Source organism: Pseudonaja textilis, chromosome 2 (assembly GCF_049901715.1).
Source record: "Pseudonaja textilis isolate UNSWEBS1 chromosome 2, rPseTex1.2, whole genome shotgun sequence".
In the NCBI taxonomy this organism is placed as follows: Eukaryota; Metazoa; Chordata; class Lepidosauria; order Squamata; family Elapidae; genus Pseudonaja; species Pseudonaja textilis.
Window position 1 is genome coordinate 126,082,566 of NC_141991.1, and position 27,686 is coordinate 126,110,251.

At 41.2% G+C, this 27,686-nt stretch overlaps 1 protein-coding gene across 3 annotated transcripts in view; it reads left to right on the forward strand.

Annotated features, from left to right (window-relative positions):
- CA10 (carbonic anhydrase 10 (inactive)) overlaps nt 1–27,686 on the forward strand; it is a 372,251-nt gene that overhangs the window by 317,277 nt on the left and 27,288 nt on the right. For all 3 annotated transcript variants that reach the window (XM_026711241.2, XM_087925164.1, XM_087925165.1), the window contains 2 exons: nt 11,739–11,834; nt 15,443–15,515. In XM_026711241.2, the coding sequence (XP_026567026.1) occupies nt 11,739–11,834; nt 15,443–15,515 (169 nt within the window). The remainder of the gene's footprint in view (nt 1–11,738; nt 11,835–15,442; nt 15,516–27,686) is intronic.

The following is a 27,686-nucleotide window of genomic DNA, read 5'->3' on the forward strand; positions in this document are numbered from 1 at the left end:
CTCCCGCGTCAAATTGGAAGTATCTAGGTGACGTTTCAATGAAGTCTCATTCATCATCTTCAGGCTTGTGTCTTCGGCTTTGTGCTGCCAACAAATCCCTGCCAACAGGAAAATATCCACCATCCTAAGAAACCCTAAAGACAGAATCGAATTAGAAAACCAAGGAGTATACGAAATCCCATGCACTGCCTGCCCCAACACATACATCGGACAAACCAACAGAAGAATTAGCGCATGCACTGAAGAACACAAGAACTCAATCAAAAAAGAAGAACCGACCTCTTCCCTGCTCCAGCACCTCAAAGCCACAGGACATGAGATTGACTTTAAAATTACCAGAACTATCACCAAAGCTGAACACTTCAACAACAAAATAATCAGAGAAGCCATAGAGATAGAAAAACGCCCACACAGCATGAATAAACAAGATGATACCTCCCGCCTACCAGCCATTTGGAAACCCGCCCTCATTAACAAACAAGTACCTAACATGAAGAATGACACCAGATCCTCACCCACGAGTGCCACACAAGATGCTACCACCACACTTCCACATAGAAAGCAGATTCACACCCACACAGATGATGAGACACGACCACGGACCAGAAGCCGTACCGCAGCTGCATCACTACCCACTTCAAACCCCTCCAACCCATACATGAAGTGAACTGATGCCCAACATGAAGATGTGGCACAACCACAAATGCGAAGCCAAACAACAGGATCATAGCTTACCAGCTCAAATCCCCCAACAACTAAGACTAACCTGAGCACAGCCAAGCACCCACCTGAACAGAACACACCCCTAGCCAATCAGAACACAGCCAACCCCCCAACCAATCAGATCACAGCCAGGCCCCCAACCAATGAGAACACACTCCCACCCAAACAGAACACAAGCAAGCCCCCACCCAGTCAAGTCGCACTTCCACTGGCAGTTAAAAGGAAGAAGCAGCTGCAAGCTCACATTACTTCAAGAAGCACAAAGCTGAAGACACAAGCCTGAAGATGACGAATGAGATTTTGTCGAAACGTCGCCAAAATATTTCCAATTTTACGCAGGAGAAAACCCATATAACGAAAGATCCACATACAAATACCCGCGAAAACCTCAGAAAACATATAGATATAGATATAAAACAAAGCAAAACAGAACAAGGAGACAACATTTGCTAAAGGCATCAGGGAACTATTCCAGGATCCCCTGCCCTTTAAGGGAGTAGGCCCTTAGGTGTTCCAGCCACCTAATTTCATAGCCTCTTTACATTGCTACTCTATCAAAGGCATTACCATGGCCAGCAACTACAACTCCAGATCTAGACTAATTGCTAAAAATAGAGATAAATCCACGGAGCCCCCAAAGACCTCTAAGGCAGCAGAGAAAGATGTATGCAGACACCATCAGGCATGAGAAAGGCAGGTGGAAAAAACATACATGAGCAGCTGTACAACCCAACTCTTCACCACTCATCATACCCTCTACCTCACAGGCCCAGAACCCTCACAGGCCCAGCCCCTCTGTGTTTATCCAGAAGGAGCAGCATATCGATAAAACCTCCTCAGGAGGCTCTTTCTAACATTCTCTTCCTAAGGAGGGCCCCAGAGGCAACATTCACACCAACAGCAGCTGGCCTCAGACAAGAGGAGTAACTTCCGGAGGAAATCCCTGCCAACATGAGGGCATGGATGGAGCTAGCTATCCAGAAGGGCATTTCAGCAGGCGTCCAACAGGCTATTCAGGCAGGACCAACACCCTCAGCTTCAGTTTGCGGATCTCTTCCTGAACGATCTCTGGGCATCACAGATCCACATCTTCATCAGGTACCCTCCCCCCCGGCAGAACTATCATTGCCCACTGTCAGAGACGCTCAGTACACACAGGATATGGGAGATCAAGGGGAATCCAACAGATCAAATGGATGAGTGGTCGGTACACACCGTTGACCAGGTATTATCAGAGGTGGATCCTCTAGAAAGGGGGATGTCTGATGATGAAGACCTCTCACCTGACCTCCCCATATTTACAGGATTATTCTGCCCACAATTATTTAAATCCCTGCTGTTTAAGGCCAAGAACATCGACCTGGATAATACCAACCTGGATAATATGGGTACCCCTCCCCCACCAAATACTCCAGGGGAAGCAGAGGATCTGATATTCTCTCAACCGGTCACTTGGGCAGAGGTTATCCCTGTGGCACATGTTTTCCAATTTAGTGCAAAAACAATGGACTGCAGCAGCCTCATATCCCGCTCCCACAGGACATGGTAAAAAATACTATAATTTGGCACCTGAGTTCTCTAAATTTCTAAACACTTCGGAAGTTGACAAGCCTATCATTGCACTTGCATCTTCCTCAGCCATCCCAAGTGAAGCTAAAGAGGCTCTCAAGCCTGAGGAAAAGAGGGCAGAACTAGCCCTCTGCAGGGCACACATCTCGGACGCATGGGCCATCGAGTGGCCACAGCCACCTCCTTTTTCACCAGATCATCTCTCAGATGGCTTCACCATCTGAGGGATACCATTCCAGCCTCAAATATAAGGGCACATCAAGATGTGGCTAAATTAATCGCCACTGCAGAGTTTTCAGCAGATGCTACCTTCAATGTAGTTAAATTTTCCTCTAGGGCTATTGCTTTCCAAATTGCAGCTAGAAGGTTACATTGGCAGGCAGACATGAAGCACAAGTGGTGCCTTGCCTCAGCTCCCATCTTGGAGAACGAACTATTTGGCAGTGCGCTTGAACCCCTCCTAATTGAAACCAGAACCAAAATGAAAATTCTTTCCTCTCTTTTTTGTCGATCAGAGTCCAGATCACCACAGTCCTTTCCTAGGGCTTCCTTTCGTCCCTTCTACCAACCCTACTATCCAAGATTTCAAAGACAGCCTGGACTCAGACAACAGACAGATAGAATTGAACCTGGGGACAGATATGGAAGGGGACTCCATCCAATTTTGAGGAACAGGATCTAGGGCCTTCCATAGGTCAAAGTAATGACCACAACGAGATTCTCATTGGGGGTTGCCTAAAGATGTTTGCTGACCAATGGGACTCCTCTACCACTGATGCATGGGTCAGGAACACAGTACGATTTGGTCTGGCACTGGAGTTCAACTCCACCCCACCCACCCCCCGGATTTTTTTATGAAGTCCCCAATTTCCAGGGACGCAGAAAAAAGGTTTCTCATGGACCCAGCCATTGCACATCTACTAGAGATCCGGGCCATAAAACCTGTCCCTTCTAATCAAAAAGGTCTTGGTTTTTGTTTGCACCTCTTCGTGGTCCCTAAAACTTCGGGGGGATCGAGGGCAATCCTGGACTTAAAAAGTCTAAACCAATTTTTAGTTTACCAAAAATTTAAAATGACCACTCTCCAATCCATCTTACTCAGCATCAGAAAAATGATGTCCTTACCTCCATAGACCTCACGGAAGCTTACTTACATATCCCAATAAGGCCCTCACATTTCAAATTTCTTCATTTCTGTTACAACGTCCATTACGAATATATTGCTCTGCCATTTAGCCTAGCTTCAGTTCCCAGAACTTTTACAAAAGTCTTGGCTGCCTTGGCAGCATCACTCATAGATAGGTCCATCCAACTTCAATGCTACTTGGATGACATTCTTATTTTGGCATCTTCCATCAATCAAGCAAATTCGAACATTCAAACTACACTTGTAACCCTACAACAACATGGATTCTCAATCAATTGGTCAAAAAAGTCATTTAACACCCTCTACTAGACTCATTCACCTTGGCACCATCATTGACACCCTGAAAGGCAAAGTTTTCCTCTCCCCTGACAGATAAGAAAGCATTAGAGATTTGGCTCAACAGATCAGAACTCTTAGGAAAGTACAACTATGTCTCCTTTCTAAATTGCTTGGAAAAATGATTTTTTGTATTTCTATTATCCCTTGGGCCTGGTTCCATGCAAGAACCCTGCAATGGTTCCTGTTGCCATACCAACGTGCCGGGAGAGACAACGCCAAAACTCGTGTAAAAGTTCCATCAATCATCCTCAGGTCTCTACAATGGTGGACATGACCCGAAATCAACAAGAGATGCCCTTTCAAGGATCCACACAGGTCGATTGTTACAACAGACACCTGTCTAGTGGGATGGGGGCATACATACAGTGCAAGGCCTTTGGACAGATTCAGAGAAGGCACACAATATCAACTGGCTAGAACTAAGAGCGGTGTACTTGGCACTCCAACAATTCCTCCCACATCTCCATTGCAAACACAAGCTCGTCTTAACAGACAACATAACTACAAAGGCCCATATCAACAAACAAGGGGGCACTCATTCCAATCTTCTAATGAGGGAAGCAGAAAGACTATTCCTGTGGGCCCAAATCCATCTTCTCTCTCTAAAGGCAGAGCACATATCTGGAATAGCAAATGTACAAGCGGATTGGCTCAGCAGAGCCACGTTAGACCAATCAGAGTGGTGTCTGGACCCCACGATCTTTCTGGAGGCTACTCGGAGGTTGGGCCAACTGGTTGTTGACCTGTTTGCCTCCCCACTCAATGCACAGCTTCCCCAATTCATGTCTTGTTATCCATCACGGGGAGCGGAGGACGTGAATGCCCTCAGATGTCACTGGCCCACTGGACTGCTATACGCCTTTCCTCCCTTCCCCGTGATCCCCAAATTGATTCAGAAGTTGCTGGAAGAAAAAGCAGACCTACTATCAGTGGCTCCTTATTGGCCAAGGCGAGTGTGGTTCATGGACCTGAAGGACCTCTCGACAGTACCACCGTGGAGGATCCCACCATCGTTCATATCACTGTCTCAAGGCCCAGTGCTAAACCCGGACCCCCAATGGCTAAACTTAGCCGTATGGAAGTTGAACAGCAATGTCTGAGAGATGAACACCTTTCTACTCAAGTCATTCACATATTCAGTCGGCTCAACGTCTTTCGACGAACCGAATCTATGAGGCCACCTGGTCTAGCTTCTGCCATTTGTGTCAGAGGGTTCAGTTCGACCCCACTTCCTCATCAGTAGTGCAGTTGTTAGAATTTTTACAGGGGAACCTAAACAAAGGGTTATCACCCAATACTCTGCAGAGACAGATGGCGGGCCTGGCTTTGGTCATATCTTGGGATGATCTTACCTCCATATCTCATCACCCTCGCATTTGCAGTTTTCTGCATGGTGCCAAGAACTTGAGGCCCCCCATAGTCCACCGATATCCAACTTGGGACTTAAATAAGGTACTATTGGCCCTTACTACAAGCCCCTTCAAGCCACTAAGGACCACGACGCTTTGATTTCTAACCTACAAAGTAGTTTTCCTGATAGCAATTACATCTGTCAGAAGAATCTCTGAACTAGCTGCATTATCGGTGTGCAAAGACCTCTGCATTTTCCATTCAGATAGAGTGGTTCTCAGACCAGATCCCTCCTTCATTCCAAAAGTTAATTCGGCATTCCATAGAGCTCAAGAGCTGGTGCTCCCAAATTTTTGCTCACATCCATCACACAGGCTCAAACACCAATGGCACCGCTTGGACGTAAGAAGGGCCTTACGCATATACATAGAGCACACGGCACCCTCCAGAAAGACAGAAGCCCTCTTTGTGTCCTTTCAGCCTAATACCCTGGGGTGCGAGGTTTCACCCTCTACCATAGGTAGATGACTAAGGGCCACCATCACTAAGTTGTATGACTCTCACTCGATACCCATGCCCCAAGTCATTACCGCTCACTCCACTAGGAGTGCAGCCACCACAGCAGCATGGGCAACCCAAGCTACAATAGAGGAGATTTGCCAAGCTGCAATGTGGGCTTCTCCATCTCCATTTATTAGAAATTATAAAATTGACGTATTTGCTTCTGCTGAGGCTTCATTTGGTAGGCGAGTTCTGCAGCAAGTTATTTCAGATACAGTTAGGCCTGCAACCCAGACAGAGTCCCTCCCTTAGGACTGTGCCAAGCTTTGGTATGTCCCATCACTGGATGCTCTGAACAGCTCATGGGAGAAAGGGCGTTGGTACTTACCTGATACACCCATTCTCGGTGAGCTGTGAACAGCATCCAGCCCCACCCTTTCAATCCGTCTGGTAGGGGGTCTGTTCTGGCCAGGGTTATTACATAGGCTTAAGCATATAGGGTATCAATACCTCAGCTTCGCAAAAGTGGGGATGCTAAGGAGGAGTCTCATGGAGCAGGAGGAGCGTCCTCAAGTTTAAGCCCAGCCTTCTTAGAAGAGATTGAAGCACCTTCCCATCACTGGATGCTCTTCACAGCTCACAGAGAACGGGCATATCAGGTCAGTACCAACTCCCTTTCTAAATATGAAAGGTTAACAAGAGTAGTATTGTAAGTCGTATTAAATTTCTCTGAGTTTCACGTGTAATTATTCAATATCTGCTTTAAATAATACTGACTTGAGGAGCAAAAAAGGAAGAATGAAAAGTTTAGCCATGTTGATAGGATTAAAAACAAATTGATGAAATGCTTTGCATGAATTATAAAGTGCTCAAATTCCAGGTATCCACTGATATTTTTGTGTTGTGATTGGAAGGTCCAATCCTGTTAGGAACTTTGAATCTGATGACTGTTAGATCATGGATTGACGTCAGAACCAGGGAACGTTACTCCCTTTAGTTTGATTTGATTGTGAAATGACTGTTGAATTTCAAAAGGGAATCTTAACAGTTTTGCTTGCAGTTTTGAATGAGAACGTTACTCCCTGTAGTTTGATGTGATCGTGAAATGACTGTTTGAATTTCAAAAGGGAATCCTAACAGTTTTGCCTGCAGTTTTGAATGAGAATGTTACAAGGGAGGACATTTGATTTGCAGGACCGGCCTGAACCTTCAACCTCCTCGGCTTCTCAATCAGGTTATCAGCCGGGAAGTCTTCAGGTGAAAGTAATAATTTAGATAATCGCTGGGTGGATATCAGAAGCAGGCGTCTCCTGACGAGAGAAACCAACGGGAGCACAGGAGGAGGGCAGATCAGTAATTAGACTAATTAGCTGCTGCTCTATAAAAGGAAGAGGGATGACTCTGCACTCTTGTCGGGAACAAATTGTTTGAAAAGAGAACCGAAGACTTTGGCTTGGAGGATTTAAACCTGAAATATCTTGTTGGGACTTGGATTTATTGGGAGTGTTAACTTGGACTATCTTGTGGAGGCTGGCTGCGGCTGTTATCAGTGAAGATTCCTGGTTGCTGCCTTTATTTGCGAGGACTGCTGCTTTCAGCCTTATCTGTTTATTTTTGGAAGGTGGGACATAACATTTTTGCATATTCCTAAAGCAATCTGATACACAGCAAAATACTGCAGTAGATTTTTGAAGAACACTGCTACTGGTGATTTGTTAGGATGAAAAACTTGGTTAATCAAACCAAGTCTTTATTACCACTGGCCATTTACTGGTTCTTCATACAGGCTGGATTTGACTTGGGATTTGTGACATAGCAACTGCATCTTCAGGTGATGAACCACTTTGGTTTTTAGTGGCTGAGTGAGTGTATCCACACTGGCTTTTTTCCAACTGGTTCAGTTCAGCATTCTATAGAATAGAATAACTGTCTGTGGAAATTCTCAATTATCCACGTCATGGTTGTCCCAAAGATGTTTTTTTAATCATCTGAGCAACCAAATGGGTGCCCTAAACCTCCGAGGGGGTATTACATACCTATCATTCTTTCCATTCCCTACAATAAAAGAGGCCTAACATTTCAGCCCCATCTATTCCAATAATGTTATAAACTCACTGTCACTGTCACTGTCGTTTCAGCTGAGGCTGAAAATTGCACACAGGCATGGCCCCTTAATCAGTGGTGGGATTCAAATGTTTTTATTACCTGTTCTGTGGGTGTGGCTTGGTGGGTGTGGCAGGGGAAGGATATGGTAAAATCTCCAGTCAGAGGTGGCATTTTCTGGTTCTCCAAACTCTTCAAAATTTCTCCTACTGGTTCTCCAGAACTAGTCAGAACCTGCCGAATACCACCTCTGCCCTTAATCAATGGAAGTGACTCTTCCATGCTGTAAAATAAGTGGTGGTTTTGCCAAGTGGCGGCATTCCTGTTTTGGCCTGATGAGCTCCTCTCTGGATTTGATTTTCAGTGCAAACACAGCATCGCTACTGTGAGCTGGCAGATAGTTTTTACTTCACTTCATCTGCCATCCATGACAACATTTGACAAAGAAGTTGATAATCCTTTCTTGTCCTTCATGTGGTTCTGTTTTCATAACCTGTTTTAGAGACCTTTGAAAAAGATCAGGTTCCATAAATGACCTGCTCTAGAGGAGAGTACCTTACTTTCATGTCCATATTAACCTGTCCAAATATGGGTATTTGATAAATTGCTTTAAAATGCCAAAAGGGGTATTTTCCAAAGAATTAAGGTGTTAGGAGCATTCAGTAAAATAGGAGAGGGCTATGGTTAATGAAGCCTGCAATCCTTTTTCACCATTTAGCGAAAAAATATTATTAATTCTTCTCAAGGGCACCATTAATCATCACAATGTATCCACCATTGCTACTGTCAGAACACTGTACATTATTTCATTGTCTTTGACATGTGTACTTTTTCTGTCCAAATTATTTTAGGGTTTTTGTTGTTGTTATTGTTGTTGACTTTAGGTCCACTGTGTGAAAAAGTAAAAAGACTTAAGTAAGTGTTTAACTACTGAGAGAAGAAAAAATAAAACAAGTTGAAGGTATTATCGTGACAGCCATTTTGCTCTTCCTATTTAAGTCAGCTTTGTTTATTACAATGTACTGAAGAATCAGTAGCGAGGCATTGTGCTTTCCAAGCAGCTAAAATGCACCTCTCAAGATTGCCTGGTCTACCATGACCAATCTGCTGCTTTTATGTCATAGTAAAAATATGGCCCTGCAAAACAGTTGGTTTGGGTGCTTGGACGTGAAGTTGACCAGATATTTTGATAGTGGATCCAGCAATAGTGGATAGATTACATTCTTCAGATCCATTTCGGCATCCCTCCTATTTCCCATGATTGTCTTATTAGTGAATATTATTCGTTAGGGTTATTATAAAAAAGCACAGTGATGCCCATGACTAATAAAACGTGTACTTGTGTGACTTTGTACATTAAAATCAAGGAATGAGCATCTTTGCTCCTTTCATTGCCCCCAAGAATCTAAATATATGGCTCTTTTTTGCACATTTATCTGTACTTATCCAACACCTTTAGGAAACAGACTTCGCTGTTGCAATTTAAGGCCAGAAGGAGATAACCACTTTCCTAATTTTATTTCTTTCTTTTACAAACATTGCAAATAGCCTTTAGTGCTGAATTCTTGACAGCAAGTGAGAGCTATTTTTCACTCCTGCTGAAATATTAAGCTCACACCTTCCCTTCCTTGTTGCAGGGGAAATGGCCACTCAAATGTATTTTTGAGAGGTTATGTAGTACACAAAAATATAGGGGATGAGTGACTCACCGACATTTTTTTGCCATTTCATCTCGGGAGGTTTAGCTCTAGACTCAGTAGCTACATACACACACGGTAGAGCAGGGGTCCCCAACCACCGGGCCGCCGGTTTGCTGAGCGCCGCCATCTTGTTTGACGAGAAAGTGCTTCCGGGTGAGCTTTTCCGGTTGGAAAGCGGCGTTTGGATCCTGAAGGAATCCTCACGCCTTAGTTTCACCAAAGGGGGGGCTTCGAACGAAACTAAGGCACAAGGATTCTTTCAGCACCCAAGGCAAGGCGAGCCGAGCAACCGTCCCAAAGCCGTCCCAAAGCGAAGCCCATCGACAAAGGTACAAAGGAGGAGTTGAAGGTGGCGGGGAGAAGCGGGGGACGGCTGGCTGGCTGGCTGGTCGCTCGGCTCGCCTTGCCTTGTCATGCGTGCTGATGCCGGTACCGGGCCGCAGATCATTTTGTGATGCCGGTACCAGGCCGTGGCACAAAAAAGGTTGGGGACCACTGCGGTAGAGGACTTAACATCTCCACCATTTAGTAGCCTGATTGGCGGCTATATAAATGTGAAAAATAAAATGAATAGTAGGAATTCAAAGGAGTTTCTGAGTGCTTTTAATATCTCAATCTCTTACTAGCGTATAAAATAACTTTGTGTCATGTTTGCAGTATGATGATGTAAAATAGCATCCCCATCAATGTTATATATATATATATATATATATATATATATATATATATATATATATATATATATATATATATATATATTGCAGGTCTTGGCGTGTTCGGGTCTTTTCCCATGTAAGATTGAGGGTATCTTGGTGACAAGGTCCCATTCACATCTTCAGACTGGTGCTTTCATCTTCGTGCTTATGTGAGCAAAGCATGATTGGAGCTGCTGTCTCTCTATATAGAGATTCTTCATTAGAACCCCATTCCTGTGTCCATTTTGAGGATATTATTATGTTGGACTAAATCCTTTCCCTAAAGGAGTTAACATTAAGGAACCTGATTTTAAAAATAAGCAATGATTTTTAAAAATCTAAAAATATTTAGTTAGAGAAATATAAGGCAGAGGCTGTGTGAGAAATGCTAAAAGAAAGAATAAATGAATTATAATTCCTGGCAAGAAGATTGGTATTTTTCTCCTACACCATCCACACTTTTAGCAGCATACATTTTAAAAAAAGGTTTGTCTGAAATGCAGTGGTTATCATGAGAATTTAATTTGCATAGCCTAGATTTAAAACCATTACTGCAGAAGAGGAGAGAAAAATATTTCCAACAATATCCAAGAACACAGGATAAAAGAGCTTCTGCACTTTTTTACCCTGTTATTAGAACAGCAACATTTTCTTCAGGAGCAAAACTTAACAGTCTTATAAAATTGCAAAGTGGGAAGGCAAGCCTTAATTAGGATATTTGCAAAGGTGCAAATACAGGTTTGTGCATCGATAGGATTTGGTTTTTTGTTTTTGTTTTTTGGTAGGAGATCTCAAGTGTGTCGGAGGAAGGACAGATAAATACAGTATGTGTGTGTACAAAAAGAATAGATATGAAAAATATATAAACAGTTAATCACGGATCCCCTTATAATAGCTGGATTTGTATAAAGCTTACAACATTTGCAACCCAGAGTCAAAATACCATTTGGACATTTATTTGGGTCTTGCTTTGGAGGATATATGGAAAAGATTATAATTTGTGTAAACAGTAGTTACAGACAGTCCTCTGTGTTTTTTGTATTATCAGACTATATTCCAAGAGGCTGACCATCAGTCCATTTGATTGTAAGTCCAACCAAGTATAAAAAAAATATGCACAGTACAGTTTTTACCTTATGTAAATGGCACATATCTAATTCCAGACATACTGTAATTCACAGTCACCATACAAAGGAATAACATTGCAAAATAAACATAATGAAATCAAGAAGCAAAATGGTATACAGTACAATCACAGGTAACAGATAATCAGAGTTGGAAGAAATATTTGCTGGATTATTTGAATGCTTTTGCAGCAAAAGTGCCTCTGTAGTAAATTCAGAATCTTAATGTGTTCAGTCCACTTATTGACAGTTGAGAAGGGGAATAACTGATGCACTCCTATACAAGCCAGATGACCACAGTGATTATTAAAATTATGTAGGCAGCAAAGCAGCAATAATAATAATAAATTATCATAAAATGTACCAACGTGATGGAAGTCAAATTGAAAATAGATATGCCCTTATAAAGAGGGTGTTTGTTGCTTTATAAGAGGAGAGTGGGTTTGATTCTCCACTATTTATTCTTCATTTTCCCCTCTATCCTTAGGTTCAACTAATCCACTATAACCATGAGTTATATACAAATGTCACAGAAGCTGCAAAAAGTCCCAATGGCTTGGTGGTAGTTTCTATATTTATGAAAGTAAGTATAGTAAAATTTCATAAATGTTTAATTACATTCTGCTGGGTGATTTTAAGAAATTAAGAGCATTGGTGCATAAGTCTAGGAAGTTCTAACTGCAGCCCTTTTTTATTTGATGCCCCAGATGTGTTGATATTACAACTTCCAGACTCCCCTATCCAGCAAAGGAATTGTAATTCTGTGGACTATCTACAGGGTGGGGAAGACAACTTTGAAGACATTTAAAAAATGCTGGTTCTTTGGGGATAACACAGCTGTACTTTAGGATGCAAAGTAATTGTATCAGTTTGGAGAGAGAGACACAAACATTATGCAAATCCATTTCCATCTTTCTGCAAATAATGCAGTGATATTTTATATTACTGTAATTGTGTTATTAATAATAATACTCTTCGGCAGATGCTCAGAAAGCATCACAGATCTTTGGGGGGCCTTTTTTTCTCATCCCATTCTTGTGTTTATGGGTTTCTTCCCTCCATAAATAGTTCTAGTATATACTGTACTGCACAAAGGAATTGGGCATTACTCCCCAGTGAGCTATCCAATAGCCACTGTACTAAATAATTCACATACATTGAGGTAAAGGCAGAGATAATATTTGGAAAGAATTTCTTTATGCATGTTCCTTTCTGGAAAACAGGATTTGTAGATTTGGGGTACCATTCATTTGGCACTAGAGAAATGGTCAGAGATAGTCAGAAAAGTCAAAGACATGAAGGGAGAAGTGGAAGCAGAACTTCAGCCTGAAAAACTGATGGAGTATTGGTAGATGCAATATTAGCAGTCTTCGGAATAGGTTGCCCAGCGTATAGAGGGCTATCTCATATTTTCTAAATCAATGTCATGCAGGTGGCAATGTGTCACCTGTTATATCATTTAATAGGGGTGAATCTCAGAACAATCTCCTTCAAGAAGGCCTGTCACTCACTCCACCCCAATGAAGAAGAGTTGGGACTAATCTATATTATCAACAGTTGCTTTTGTGCGTGTGTAGTAGACACACAGAGGCCACCATTTCTGGGTCAAACAACACAGCTTCTCCACTCCAGTCCTTCAAATGGGCTTTTTGTGCTAATTTCCATTCAAGTGTCAACACCCTTCAAAGATTTTGCACAACCCTATTCTTTTTGTAGCAGGCATGAATCTGGGTGCCTTGTTGCATGCAAAGAGCTTAATCCTCTCTCTCCAACTGCATTTTTCACTAACTGGCCATTTTGTTTCTGGTGTGGGATCTTAGAATGGTGCTACTAAAAGCTGGCCAAAGGAGAGACATGGGGAGAGGTACATTATAACAGTGACAGGTAGAGCAAAATCTAAGCTGATTCTCTCCTGAGCTACTGCCATTTTTATCTATTAGAGGCAGTTAAAATTTCAGACCTAATACAGTAATGGAACTAAAAGCTAGTTCGGCTTTCACATTGCATCAGTTGGCTAATCTTTTTTTTTTTAATGTAACTGGAGAGAGAATAGAAATCTACACAGGCCTTTGACTTCCCAAAATGACAGGCATGGTAGGAACAAAGACAATGCATTTGGCTGAAAGTGGTTGTTGCGTTTTGTATGATCATATATCCTCATTGCACAGCAGGATCACTGATTACTATAACCACTGAACCACATTCCTTATTTAAGGCTGTGGATAGCAAGGGTGGCCTACATGTCTCCATGCTCCAAGCTTGATTATAATTTTTAACTTATTGGATAGGGTTAAAAATGGGTTAAAAATAGTTTTCCCCTTCAACCACCACTTAAAAGGGTCGTGTACTATATGTCCAAGTGATGATCTGCTATGCTCGGGCTAGGCAGAACACACAAAAAAAAATCCAAATCTCTATTTGTCCTTTTTCTTGGATATCTCAGGAGGATGTTTCTTCAATTTATAAAAACTTTGTATCACAATAATGAAGTGCTCCTGGTTTCCAAGAGAAATTAAGCCAATAAAAAAGGCCTCTTCTTTTCATACTGTAAAATGCCTGAGAATTTATTCCAAATACTCCCTCTGTATCCTGCTCTTCAGGTAATAAAGGGAAAGAGGGGGGGAAAGGAATAGAGGAAAGAGAATGAAAGTGGGAATTGTATGCTGAAGATGTCCCTGGTGCATTTTTGTTCTGAATTATTCCCAGACTACATCTTGCATTTTGTTGTCATTCAGTCCAAGCCCAAGAGTCAACCTGACAAGTGTAGGCTAATTAATGTGTGGTCAGATTCCACTCTGTAACCTTGACACTGTTTTGCCTTGAACTATCATTGCCATGTATACAAGTAACCAAGCCTTGTTCTAAATGAAGGCAAAGAGCAGAGGACAAAGTATTTCAAAATGTTGCAGAAGAAGCCACAAAAAAGCAGATTCATACCCAGGGGTGGGATTCAAAATTTTTAACAACTGGTTCTGTGGGTGTGGCTTATTGGTGGGTGTGGCTTGATGGTCATGTGACTGGCTGGGCGTGGTCAACTCAACATCACTCACATCAAGGCACGCATCTCCTTGCCTGGCCTCTCATGACTGTAGGAATGCTGCAACAGTGGTAAGTGTGAAAAATGATCATAAGTCACTTTTTTCAGTGCCATTGTAACTTTGAATGGTCACTCGACACAAGCAAAGTACCAGCAAAGGAGGGAAAAATACCTCCAGAGAAGTTCCTGAGACAGGAAATCTAGTCCTGCCAAGAATGTAATAAGAGTTAATGGAGAGGCATTTTCTGTAAGCAACAGCAGAATGTTTCCTTCCTGCCTTCCTTACAGGATTAGGCCAGTAATTTCTTCTAACAACCGCCCACTCTGAACTGCTTAGAATATTAACAACCAGTTCTAGAGAATAGGTGCGAACCTGTAGAATCCCACCCCTGCTCATACCAAATTCATACCTAACCTCAAAGCAAATGGTTATCTTAGTTACCTTTCCTGAGTAGTATTTTAAGGCCATGTTGATCTTTCCTGCATATTGGATTGCTGCTCTTAACTGGAGGCAGGTTGATGCTCGGACCTCCTTCTCCTTACTAAATGCTCCTGCTAAAAATGATTGTGAATCCACAGTTCATCCCACTATAACTGCAGCATAGATGAGAATGTAGCATGCTGTGATTTGAGGCAGAAAGTGTTACGTCAAAAACAGATGAGGTTTTGCTCTGGTTTTTTGCCTAAACGAATCTAATGTATACTAGCCCACTCTATTTCTTTTCCCCAGAAAATTGAGGCCTAGAGAGTCGTGGTGGTTCGTGACCAGTCTTGCCTAAATGGATTAAAAGGCATTCTTCATCGCCAGCAAAACTATGTCAGATTATGCCTGTTTTCCAACATTATTAGTTCAATTTTCAGTTAAAGCCAAAAACTAGGATGTCAAGAAGCTGATGCAACTCACGTTCAGAGTATTCAGAATATAGCTCCCTTTCCTTTCTGTTTTCCATTAGACTGCACTAATACAAAGTTGAACCGCCATTACTCATTTCATCTGATTGCAGTACATCCACATTTTTGCTAATTCTGTACTTGTCCCTTGATTCTCTTCCTCCTACCCCTCCATCCCCACCCTGATAAATAGACACTTTCCAAAAAAAAAAGAGGTTCGTGGTTATTACTTTTGTTTTGACAATGAATTCTTTCCATCACAGGTTTCTGAATCATCAAATCCATTTTTAAATCGTATGCTTAACAGAGACACCATCACAAGAATAACGTATAAAAGTAAGTTTCTTTTTGACTCCATGGCAGTGAATAATGGGACAAACTTTCAATATGCATATTTCAGATTGAAAGGAATTTCAAAAGCAAAAGTTTATAAAAACATCTCTCAAAATTGCTGTATATGCTTTATTCTATGAGGCATTTAATCAGGGATTTTTTAAAAAGAGAAATTCAAGCATCTCCCAATTGTTTTGTGGTAGTGGAGTAGAATTAATGAAACACATATTTTTCCTTAAATATCTGAATATTTATAAGGATTTTATGTCTAAGCATTAGGAAGCAGTAATAGTTAAAGCATGATTAAAGCATCGTAAAATATGCCATAATGAAAAAAATAATCACTGAGGTATTTTTAAAAATCTGTGAGATGCATAAGGCACGAGTAATTCATTTACTCCATTCTTATTTAGGCTATAACTTGTGGCAAACTCATAATTGCTCTGAGTGTTTTCAACCATTCTGTATTCATGTAGACTGAGATGCCAAATGCAACGGCTGACATTTCCTGAGATGTAAATGTCAACATTATCCTTTGTCAGTCAGGACCATGGTCTCCTGCGTTCCATGTTCCATTAACTACATAAATTCCTTCTTTTGCTGGGGTTTGCTAGCTATAGTTCATTGTAATACTCAAATTGGCAATTTATGGGTGTTGTTTTTCCTTGTGCCATTATTTCATATCAAGTTTGTAGTATGCTGGAATTGAGTTCATTTCTTCTTCGGCCATGGTTTGTAGTTTAGTTTATCCTTAGTTCAAGTTGGAACTATTGACCAAGATATAGAGTGGGGGGGGGGGAACCTATTTGCCTATGGCTGTGAAGCAGGGGCTGCTCTTAATGGTCTTACACAAAGGGGCAGGATGAGTTGTATCTTCATATAATACACAAGTGACAGATTACCTGCTAGCTGATGCTGTGGAGTTTAATATCAGGACTGAAGTCAGTCCATGGCTAAATAGTATAAACCTAATCATTATGAACAAGGGATTTATTCTTTTCCTGATAAACTGATAGAGAGCTGAAATAGATGGTAGTTGGAAGTAAAAGAAGAAAAAAGATACACCATCGGAAAGGAGAAAGAGCAGGGATTGAAATCAAGCATGGGCTCCCACATGGTGTTTAAGAGCTCCCCTGAAATTTAGTGACAAAATCATCATATTTTTGTGAAAGGCCTACTTAGGCCGCAGGAAATAGTAGAGACTACCAACAAGAAAAATATTGTCATCTTCCCTGGAAGCTTTTATTACACAAAAAAGCTTAACAAGGGAGGCAGGGAAGTTGCCTCAGTCATCCCCATCTTCAAAAAGGGAGACCCCAGTCTAGTTGAAAATTACAGACCAATCTCCTTATGCTGCATCACCTGTAAAGTCATGGAATCAACTATTAACCAATCCATTATCCTCCACTTAGAGACAAACAACCTACTCTCTAAAAACAATTTGGTTTCAGAAAAAAACTATGCTGTAATCTGCAACACTTACACTGCAAAAACATATGGACTACACAACTCGATCAGGGCAAAGCAATAGACGCAATCTACATAGACTTCTGTAAAGCCTTTGATTCAGTGGTACACGACAAACTACTCCTAAAACTAAAATCTTACAGCAGGGGTCCCCAACCACCGGGCCCCGGACCGGTACCGGTCCGTGGATCATTTTCTACCGGGCCGCCAGTTTTCTGGGCGCCACCATCTTGTTTTGACGAGAAAGTGCTTCCGGGTGAGCTTTTCCGGTTGGAAAGCAGCGTTTGGGTCCTGAAGGAATCCTCGTGCCTTAGTTTCATCGAGGGGGAGGCGGCTTCGAACGAAGAGCCATCCCGATGGCAGAGGAGATTAAGAAAGCACAAAAAAGCACAAAAAAGGTACAAAGGAGGAGTTGAAGGTGGCGGGGAGAAGCGGGGGACGGCTGGTGGGCCAGTCGCTCAGCTCGCCTTGCCTTGTCATGCGTGCTGATGCCGGTACCAGGCCGTGGATCATTTTGTGATACCAGTACCAGGCCGTAGCACAAAAAAGGTTGGGGGCCACTGTCTTATGGTATCTCTGGACACTTGCATAACTGGATAGAAGCATTCCTGTCAAACAGACGACAAATGGTCAAAATTGGGAGTGTCCTATCAAATTCTGTACCTTCAAAAAGATCTTGACTGTGTATCAGAATAGTCAAACAAATGGCAACTTCAAATCTCAACAAATAAATGCTCTGTCTTACATATTGGCAAAAAAAAAATCAGAAAATAAAATACAAGTTGAATAATCAAGACCTTGTTGATGATCCAAGCTCTGTAGAGGACCTTGGAATACTCATCTCTAATGATCTAAGTGCTAGAGCCCACTGTAGCTACATAGCCAAAAAGGCATTAAGAGTTGTTAACCTAATCCTACGTAGCTTTTTCTCTGGTAATATCACACTACTAACTAAAGCATACAAAACATTTGCTAGACCAATACTCCAGTCTGGAACCCACATTATGTATCTGATATTAGCACAGTTGAGAAAGTCCAGAAATATTTCACAAGAAGAGTTCTCCACTCCTCTACTCGTTGTAGAGTACCTTATGCCACCAGACTTGAAATTCTAGACCTAGAAAATCTTGAATTATGCCATCTTCAGTCTGATCTAAGTATGGTATATAAAATCATACATTGCAATGACTTACCTGTCAGTGAATACTTCAGCTTCAACCATAACAACACAAGAGCACACAATAGATACAAACTCAAGGTTAACCGCACCAAACTTGATTGCAGGAAATATGACTTCAGCAACAGAGTGGTCAATGTCTGGAATACTCTACCAGACTTTGTAGTTTCTTCCCCAATCCCCCAAAACTTTAACCTTAGACTGTTTACTATTGACCTCACCCCTTTCCTAAGTGGTCTGTAGGGGGCATGCATAAGCGCACCAACGTGCCTACCATCCCTGTCCTAGTGTTTCTATTTTTCTTATATGTACCCATTTCATGTATTCATAACTATGTATATACTTATACCTATTATCTTGTAAGTGATTGACAACTCAAAAGAAATACATAAAAATAAAATAAATAAAGTTACCCGGTTCACCAGCAGAACCTATTTTTAAAACAAGTTCATTGATGGAAAAAAGTGAAATTGGAGCTGGCTTTCCTAACTAGTGGGAGGACTAAAGCAGCAGGGGAATCCACCAATCTGGACAGAATGCCAGGCTGTCTTTATGATCAAGCAGGGAAAGAGTTGAAATGTGGATATGGATTTTTTTAAGCCAGCTTTGTTTTTGGCTGGTTTAAGAAAAGGAATCAAGTAACGTAAGACTATGGCGAAGAAAAGCCCTTGGATCTCTTCTTTCTACATCAGAGGCATATAGAAGAAATATAAATCTCATCTTCCATCTAACTTAGTGAAAACATAAAGAGAATGTATAAAATGCATAAATGTATAAAACTACAAAGGATAGTGGTCATCTGCTTAATAACTGCATGATTTCTTTAATGACTGACATGGGTGCTTTGACTTATGATCACAATGACTTGGATTTTTGGTCCCAATTGCAGTCATAAGTTGAGGACTGCCTGTGTAAGCGTTTTTAAGGCCAAACAGCAATGCAAAAAGAGTAATGGAAATTAATTTTGCAACTGTCATGGATGATAGATTATAGCTTCATTGCAGGGGAAATTTAGTTTTGCTTCATGTATCAGGAGGAATCCTACATTGCTCTTAAGCAGCTGTCATTCAAAAACTCATATTTAGGAACCTCATTTATACAGCTATTGCTTAGTTTCAGCTCTGAGAAAATCAAGGACTAGGTATCATTTACTTATTTGCTTTTAGAATAAATTGGGTGATACAATAAGAGTTGTACACTAATTGAAGAATAGTTCTAAAAGCATTACATTCACAAGAGTATTAATCAGACTAACAGTCACACATGCTTGTGGAATTTCAACATGGATTTTTAAATTTAGCTTTCATTGTTTTAATAAGGATTCCAATTCAAACAATCCCCTGGACACACACAGACATACACAAAGGTATTCTCAATTCTATGAAGGTATTGGAATAACTACAAGTCATTGGAACTCCATCAATAGTTTTAAAGGATATTTGGTTTTTTATTTGGTTTTTTTTAAACTTAAGAATTGACAGACTAATTACTATCTCTTTTAAGCATCTGAGTTGCATTTCTAGAAAAACCCCAAACTCAAGTTTTCTTCTGCGTGTTAGTTTACAGCCTTGATAGAAATATGAATGCATTTTTCAATTTTCAGTAAAATAAATGGTTTTAATTACTGTATAATAGAATTTCTATACATTTCCATAGATCTTTTAACCTTATGAATCAAAGCTTATCATTAAGGAATCTCACATAGTACTCCAGATATTTTGACTTAAAGTAAAAAAGTTTAGTTGGATATACACTGATGTGAACTAAATTCTTCCATTATTTTAGGCATGTAAATTGATTTAATCTGTACCTTCTGCATTAATGCCCCATTCACCAACTTCTAGTCCCAAAATGAGTAAAGTTTAAACCTTATACTTCAAAAACAAATGTTCAGAAATGGACATTCGTAGATAAAGCACATTTAAAATATTTACTGTGAGATGTATATAGATTTCATGCAGAACCTTAGTTATCGAATGATATGGAATTTGGACAGAATGGAATGACAACCCAAAATATGTGACTATTTCTGACCAGAAGTACTGGATTCATCCAAACACATACACACACACCTCCAATTTTTAAAATCTTTATTTTGATAATGGAATTTGATTATTGAACTTTGCCACCATAGGCTGAATGTCATCTGGTTATAGCATTATATATGCAATACTGTGTAAAGAAATGGCAAAAGAAGATACATGAGGAGTATTATAGATGGCGACTTTATGACTTAAAAAAAAAAAAAACAGGCAAATATGAATCTCATCCAGGGTGGATTTGATTTAAACCAAGATTATTTAAATCATTCGTAAAAAGGCTTGATTTAAATCAGCTCGATTTAAATCATAATTTTTAAAGAGCCACTGTCCTGCAGCGGCTCCTCCTCTGACCCGCTGTTGACTCAGCAACAGTCCCATTCACTTTAATGGGACGGCTGGGGATGTGGCAGTGACACAACAAGGTGAGGGACGTGGCAGGCAGCTGGTGAGTGGATGCCCGCTAGTAGGCGCTGCCATGATGGATCTGAAATGACAGGTGCTCTTTCAATGTAAGGACTCATTCTTGCTGGCAGTTAGAATCTTTAATATTATTGTTTGCAAACAAAATGAAGGTTTCCTATTTAGCTCGCAGAGCTTGGATTCATTGAATGAGTTGTAAATTTTGCAGAATATACAGCTTCATGTTACATAACTAAGCTCCATTTCATGCTAAATAAACTGAATTATTAATGTATCTTAAATAGAAAGCTATCTTTAGATAGATTTTTACTCCAAAAGCATTTTATTAAAATAAATTTGATAAAAATTAAAACAACTGATTTAAATTTTAAAAAATCCAATATTTTTTTAATTTAAAAAAAATACTATTTTTTTTATCCACCTGATCTCATGTTTTATGAACCTCCATGCAATTCTTTCCTGTCTTGTTCCATTAAAGTCTACAGGAAGCTATAGCATTTGTATATTACAAATACTTACAAACTCAGAAATTCTCCCAAGGCAGAAGTGGTTCAAACCAAAAGTGCAATCTGCTGATAGGGATTGTTCTTAGAGCCCTGCGCTATTACATATATAAGGAAGATGTATTGTGTACTGCAAGACACATTGAGAAGATATATTCATAGTACTAAGTGACTTGCAGTAAGTTATCAAGTAGAGATGCAATGAAGAAGGAGGACAAAGACACCCACTGGTGCCCAGATAACTGGTGGCTATCAAGGATATTTCTGTCTATACATGGACCTGTCTTATAAAACAAATGGAAATTGCTCTGCGATCCCTGCACACTTTGCTGCAGTTCTATGCCCAGATTCCCGACACCTCTCTGAGCTATTACCTCACTGTCAGATGTTTCCTTCTATTAATTCTGCAAGGCAGTCCAGGCAAGAAATACAGTCAGGAATCTTCAACATCCTTAAGTCACAGGATAGGATAGGATAGGATAGGATAGGATAGGATAGGATAGGATAGGATAACAGAATTGGAAAGGACTTTGGAGGCCTTCTAGTCTAACCCACTGCCCAGGCCAGAAACCCTACACCACCTCAGACAAATGGCTATCCAACATCCTCCTAAAACCCTCCAGTGTTAGAGCATTCACAACTTCTGGAGGAAAATTGTTCCACTGATTAATTGTTCTAACTGTAAGGAAATTTCTCCTTAGTTCTAAGTTGCTTCTCTCCTTTATAAGTTTCCGCCCATTGCTTCTTGTCCTGCCCTCAGATGCTTTGAAGAATAGCTTGACTCCCTTTTCTTTGTGGCAGCCCCTGAGATATTGGAACACCGCTATCATGTCTCCCCAGTTCTTCTTTTCATTAGACTAGACATACCCAGTTCCTGCAACCGTTCTTCATATATTTTAGCCTCCAGTCCCCAAATCATCTTTGTTGCTCTTCTCTGCACTCTTTCTAGAGTCTCAACATCTTTTTTACATTGTGGCAACCAAAACTGAATGCAGCATTCCAAGTGTGGCCTTATTATAATGTGGTATTATCACTTCATGTGATCTTGATTCTCTCTCTGTTTATGCAGCCTAGAATTGTGTTGGTTCAATGTGCAAAGCACATTGAGCAGCAAGTGGTTTCCAGCATTTCAATCCTTCGCAGAATCTTCAGCATTATCCCAAGGGCCATTAATCATCTTAAAATCTTCCATAAATGTTTGGAGCCAAAATTTCTGAGACCGGCATGATTTCCTCTTTTGAGGAATCCAATGTCATGCACTTTTTTGGATGCCGGTCTTAGACACATGTAAGATATGGCCAACAAGCCACATAACAACAGTCAGGAGTATTAGCTGTATATTGCAAGGTAATAAGATTAGACCTACTGACAGACCAAATAGTAAGGAGCACTGATTACACCAAAGATGCTCAATCTTTGGGACTTTAAAACTTCTGGACTTTAAACTCCCAGAATCTTGCAAGACTTAAACTATGTCACCTCTCTTTTCCTTTTACTCTCTGGAAGACCAGGGAGGTCTTCCCTTCTGAAACATCTTCCTCACCATCCCATCTTCTATGGGCTGAGACATCTCCTACAGGCTGGTTGTCCAGTCTGCAGGATTCCTTCCTGTTTTCCCAGGTTGTTCCTGCATATAGTTATGGAAACTGATGCATCCTTATATGTATCTTGCCAATTTCAAATCAGACCTTTTTTTATGAAAGGACCACTGTTTGTATTCTTAGGGAGATGTGCATCTTTTGCCTTAGTTATTTTAAGACAGTTTACCAAATTGTCTTGATAGTTGGTTAGCTCCAACAGGGATTTCATTTGTCCACCATCACTGTCTCTACAACTCGGAAGAGTGCATTTCTTTTAAAAACATTAAATAAGTTTATTTATTTTTCTGTTACATTTATACTCCATATTTGATGCCAGGAATTCGAGGCAGCTTCAGTAAGATCTTTTTTTTTTCTCGATAGCATGAACTGAGAGAGAAAGACTGTAAACCAAGGGGGTTTCTGTAGCTGAAGATGAACTTGAACCTGGATTTCTTCAGCCCTAATCTTAACACTGCACTGCACATCAGTAATGACTAATAATACTTCTACGTGATTATATCATTGTGGCAGAAGATTGGAATCCTTTGCTTCTTTATTGACAGGGAACAGTAGGTTACAAACCTCTGCATAATTCATTATGATTTAATTAAACAGGAGAGCAACTCACCTGCCTCTTTGCTGCACTGTAGCAGGCCGTCTATTTTAAGCTCTTTGCATCTTTCTCCATGAGTCAAAACCCTTCCTCCACCATTTCCTTGTTTTAATTTTGGTCTTACAATCCTGTCTTGTGTTCTTTTTACTCCTGATTCCCATCCGCATGCTAATGCCTTTACTTAGACACTAAACTGGAGTGTATGAAAGTAAAATGATGTAAAACTGTGTAAAGGGCGGGGGGGGGGAAATCCACAGCAAACCAAAACTGAAAAATCTCTAAAGCAAAATGCTGCCTCTCTCATTATTCTGACGAAGAGCAAACAAGATGAGATACAGCAAAACATTGCGATAGTGGTGACTATCTGTAGCTCGGGTGTTGGATGAAGGAGAAGGTTTGTTCTCCGAGCTTGTGGATTGTTTTCTGAATGTTTCGGCACCAAGCTAGATGAAATCTTCAGCAGAGTTTAGAGGCAAAATATTATTTTGCCCTTATGCTTTCTACCTCCCCTCAGTTCCTTATTATACTAGACATTATTATTGCAGGGGAAGAATGGACCCCTTTGTGATGGAAGGGAATAGAATGTTGTGATTTGCTGCGCCATTGACGATGATGTAAATGATTAATGTCAGCCTGAAAAAAGTTGTTTCGTTTCTAAGAAGTATCTGAAGAATTATTTCCCACTCCCTTCTTTTTATAATATGAGCTATCTTGTTTAGAACAATGTGACAGGCTCCAAAGGAGGAAATCTTGAAGCCTACTGTGCTTTATCTGCCTCCCAGAATAACATTTCTGATTACCTCCATCAGTATGCAGGAAGAGTTGTGATCACCCAATTTGCGTTTCCCAACAGTTTCCTAAATAGTGTTGGTTATTGCATCTGCAGCCTCAACTGTCTTATGCTTCATGTTCATCACCACATTGGGATGTAGTTTTGCACCTTGTATGAGCATTTCCATATTCTGAATATTAACTTTGAAAATACCGTGTTTCTCCAAAAAGATGACCCACCTTGAAAAGAAGTCCTATCACGTTTTTGAGCGCATGCGATCAAATTAAGCCCCATCTACAAAATTAGCCCTAATTAAGACCCCTCCCACCCCGGGGTTCAGGGGAGGGGACGAGGCCCACCCAGGGGTGATATTCAGCAGGTTCTCATCAGTTCTGGAGAACCGGTAGCAGAAATTTTGAGTAGTTCAGAGAACCGGCAAATACCATCTCTGACTGGAGATTTTACAGTATCATTCCCTTGCCAGGCTCACTAAGCCACTCCCACAGAACTGGTAGTAAAAAAATTTGAATCCCACCACTGGGCACACAGGTAAAAAATAAGCTAGGATGGGGATGGTGGGAGTGGAGCTGCCCTACTTACCAGGCCTCGCAAACCTTGACACTTGCCTCACCTTTTTCTGTGGTCACTTCTTCTGCGACCACTTGCCCCCACTTGCACACATTGCCCCGGCCTCCGTTTCGCCTTCAGATGCCTGCCGGAAAGCCGTCTGCAGCTGATAATAGAGCTCCGGATCGATCTGGAGCTCTATTATCGGCTGCAGAGGCTTTCTGGAAGAAGCATCTGAAGCAAAACGAGAGGCAGCAATATGTGTGAGTGGCAACAAGCGACCACAGAAGAAGTAGGCTAACAACAGGCTTCTGCTGGATGGGGCTGTCAGTGCCAGCACCACGAGGTGAGTCAATAATTAGAACCCTCCAAAAAGAAGGCCTAGCCATTTTTTCAGGGGTCAAAAGAAAATAAGACCTGGCCTTTTTGGAGAAACATGGGTATGAATCCTCCATGCCAGTAGCTTTGAACCTCTGATGCTTTGACTCTTAGAAATCAAATCCTTCCTATTGGGAGGGAAATGTACTGAGCATAATTATAATTAATCTTACTAACAGATCAAATACTAATGACCATCGACTACTCCAGGGATGTCCAACCTGGCAATTTTAAGACCTGTGGATTTTTTCTCCCAACTCTCAAAATTCCCCAGCCAATTATGAATAAAGCTATGCTGGCTGGGGAATTCTGGGAATTGAAGACCATAAATCTTAAAACTGCCAAAGTTGGAGAGACCTGGACTACGCGGAAGGAAAACATTCCAAAAAGCAAGAGAATTGTGGTGAGGTTAATGATGATTTCACTGCCTGTGCATGATCTATTCTAGCTCTAACAATGGCCTCATTGCTCTTGGCATTGACCAAGGGAAGTGAGCAAGGGCTGGAGGGCAGCAGAAGATACGAAGACCTGACTGCTTCCTCAAGTATTCGGGTCAAGAGGTTAGGTGAGGGGTTTCTTTTAAAGTGAGATTATTTTTATGCTTGGATGCCAGGATGTCCTACACCGTGGTTTGTGTTTTAATCCTTGTATGTCACTCAGCGTGTGAGGGTCCTGCAAAGCACTGAAAGTAAAATGATGTAAAACTGTGTAAGGGGGGAAATCCACAGCGAACCAAAACTGAAAAATCTCTAAAGCAAAATGCTGCCTCTCTCATTATTCTGACGAAGAGCAAACAAGATGAGATACAGCAAAACATTGCGATAGTGGTGACTATCTGTAGCTCGGGTGTTGGATGAAGGAGAAGGTTTGTTCTCCGAGCTTGTGGATTGTTTTCTGAATGTTTCTGGCACCAAGCTAGATGAAATCTTCAGCAGAGTTTAGAGGCAAAATATTATTTTGCCCTTATGCTTTCTACCTCCCCTCAGTTCCTTATTATACTAGACATTATTATTGCAGGGGAAGAATGGACCCCTTTGTGATGGAAGGGAATAGAATGTTGTGATTTGCTGCGCCATTGACGATGATGTAATGTCAGCCTGAAAAAGTTGTTTCGTTTCTAAGATGTATCTGAAGAATTATTTCCCACTCCCTTCTTTTTATAATATGAGCTATCTTGTTTAGAACAATGTGACAGGCTCCAAAGGAGGAAATCTTGAAGCCTACTGTGCTTTATCTGCCTCCCAGAATAACATTTCTGATTACCTCCATCAGTATGCAGGAAGAGTTGTGATCACCCAATTTTGCGTTTCCCAACAGTTTCCTAAATAGTGTTGGTTATTGCATCTGCAGCCTCAACTGTCTTATGCTTCATGTTCATCACCACATTGGGATGTAGTTTTGCACCTTGTATGAGCATTTCCATATTCTGAATATTAACTTTGAAAATACCGTGTTTCTCCAAAAAGATGACCCACCTTGAAAAGAAGTCCTATCACGTTTTTGAGCGCATGCGATCAAATTAAGCCCCATCTACAAAATTAGCCTCCTAATTAGTGACCCCTCCCACCCGGGGTTCAGGGGAGGGGGACGAGGCTCCACCCAGGGTGGTATTCAGCAGGTTCTCATCAGTTCTGGAGAACCGGTGGCAGAAATTTTGAGTAGTTCAGAGAACCGGCAAATACCATCTCTGACTGGAGATTTTACAGTATCATTCCCTTGCCAGGCTCACTAAGCCACTCCCACAGAACCGGTAGTAAAAAAATTTGAATCCCACCACTGGGCACACAGGTAAAAAAATAAGCTAGGATGGGGATGGTGGGAGTGGAGCTGCCCTACTTACCAGGCCTCGCAAACCTTGACACTTGCCTCACCTTTTTTCTGTGGTCACTTCTTCTCGACCACTTGCCCCACTTTGCACACACATTGCCCGGCCTCAAGTTTCGCCTTCAGATGCCTGCCGGAAAGCCGATCTGCAGCCGATAATAGAGCTCCGGATCGATCTGGAGCTCTATTATCGGCTGCAGAGGGCTTTCTGGAAGGCATCTGAAGGCAAAACGGAGGCCGGGGCAATATGTGTGAGTGGCAGCAAGCGGCCACAGAAGAAGTAGGCTAGCAACAGGCTTCTGCTGGATGGGGCTGTCAGTGCCAGCACCACGAGGTGAGTCAATAATTAGAACCCTCCAAAAAGAAGGCCTAGCCATTTTTTCAGGGGTCAAAAGAAAATAAGACCTGGCCTTTTTGGAGAAACATGGGTATGAATCCTCCATGCCAGTAGCTTTGAACCTCTGATGCTTTGACTCTTAGAAATCAAATCCTTCCTATTGGGAGGGAAATGTACTGAGCATAATTATAATTAATCTTACTAACAGATCAAATACTAATGACCATCGACTACTCCAGGGATGTCCAACCTGGCAATTTTAAGACCTGTGGATTTTTTCTCCCAACTCTCAAAATTCCCCAGCCAATTATGAATAAAGCTATGCTGGCTGGGGAATTCTGGGAATTGAAGACCATAAATCTTAAAACTGCCAAAGTTGGAGAGACCTGGACTACGCGGAAGGAAAACATTCCAAAAAGCAAGAGAATTGTGGTGAGGTTAATGATGATTTCACTGCCTGTGCATGATCTATTCTAGCTCTAACAATGGCCTCA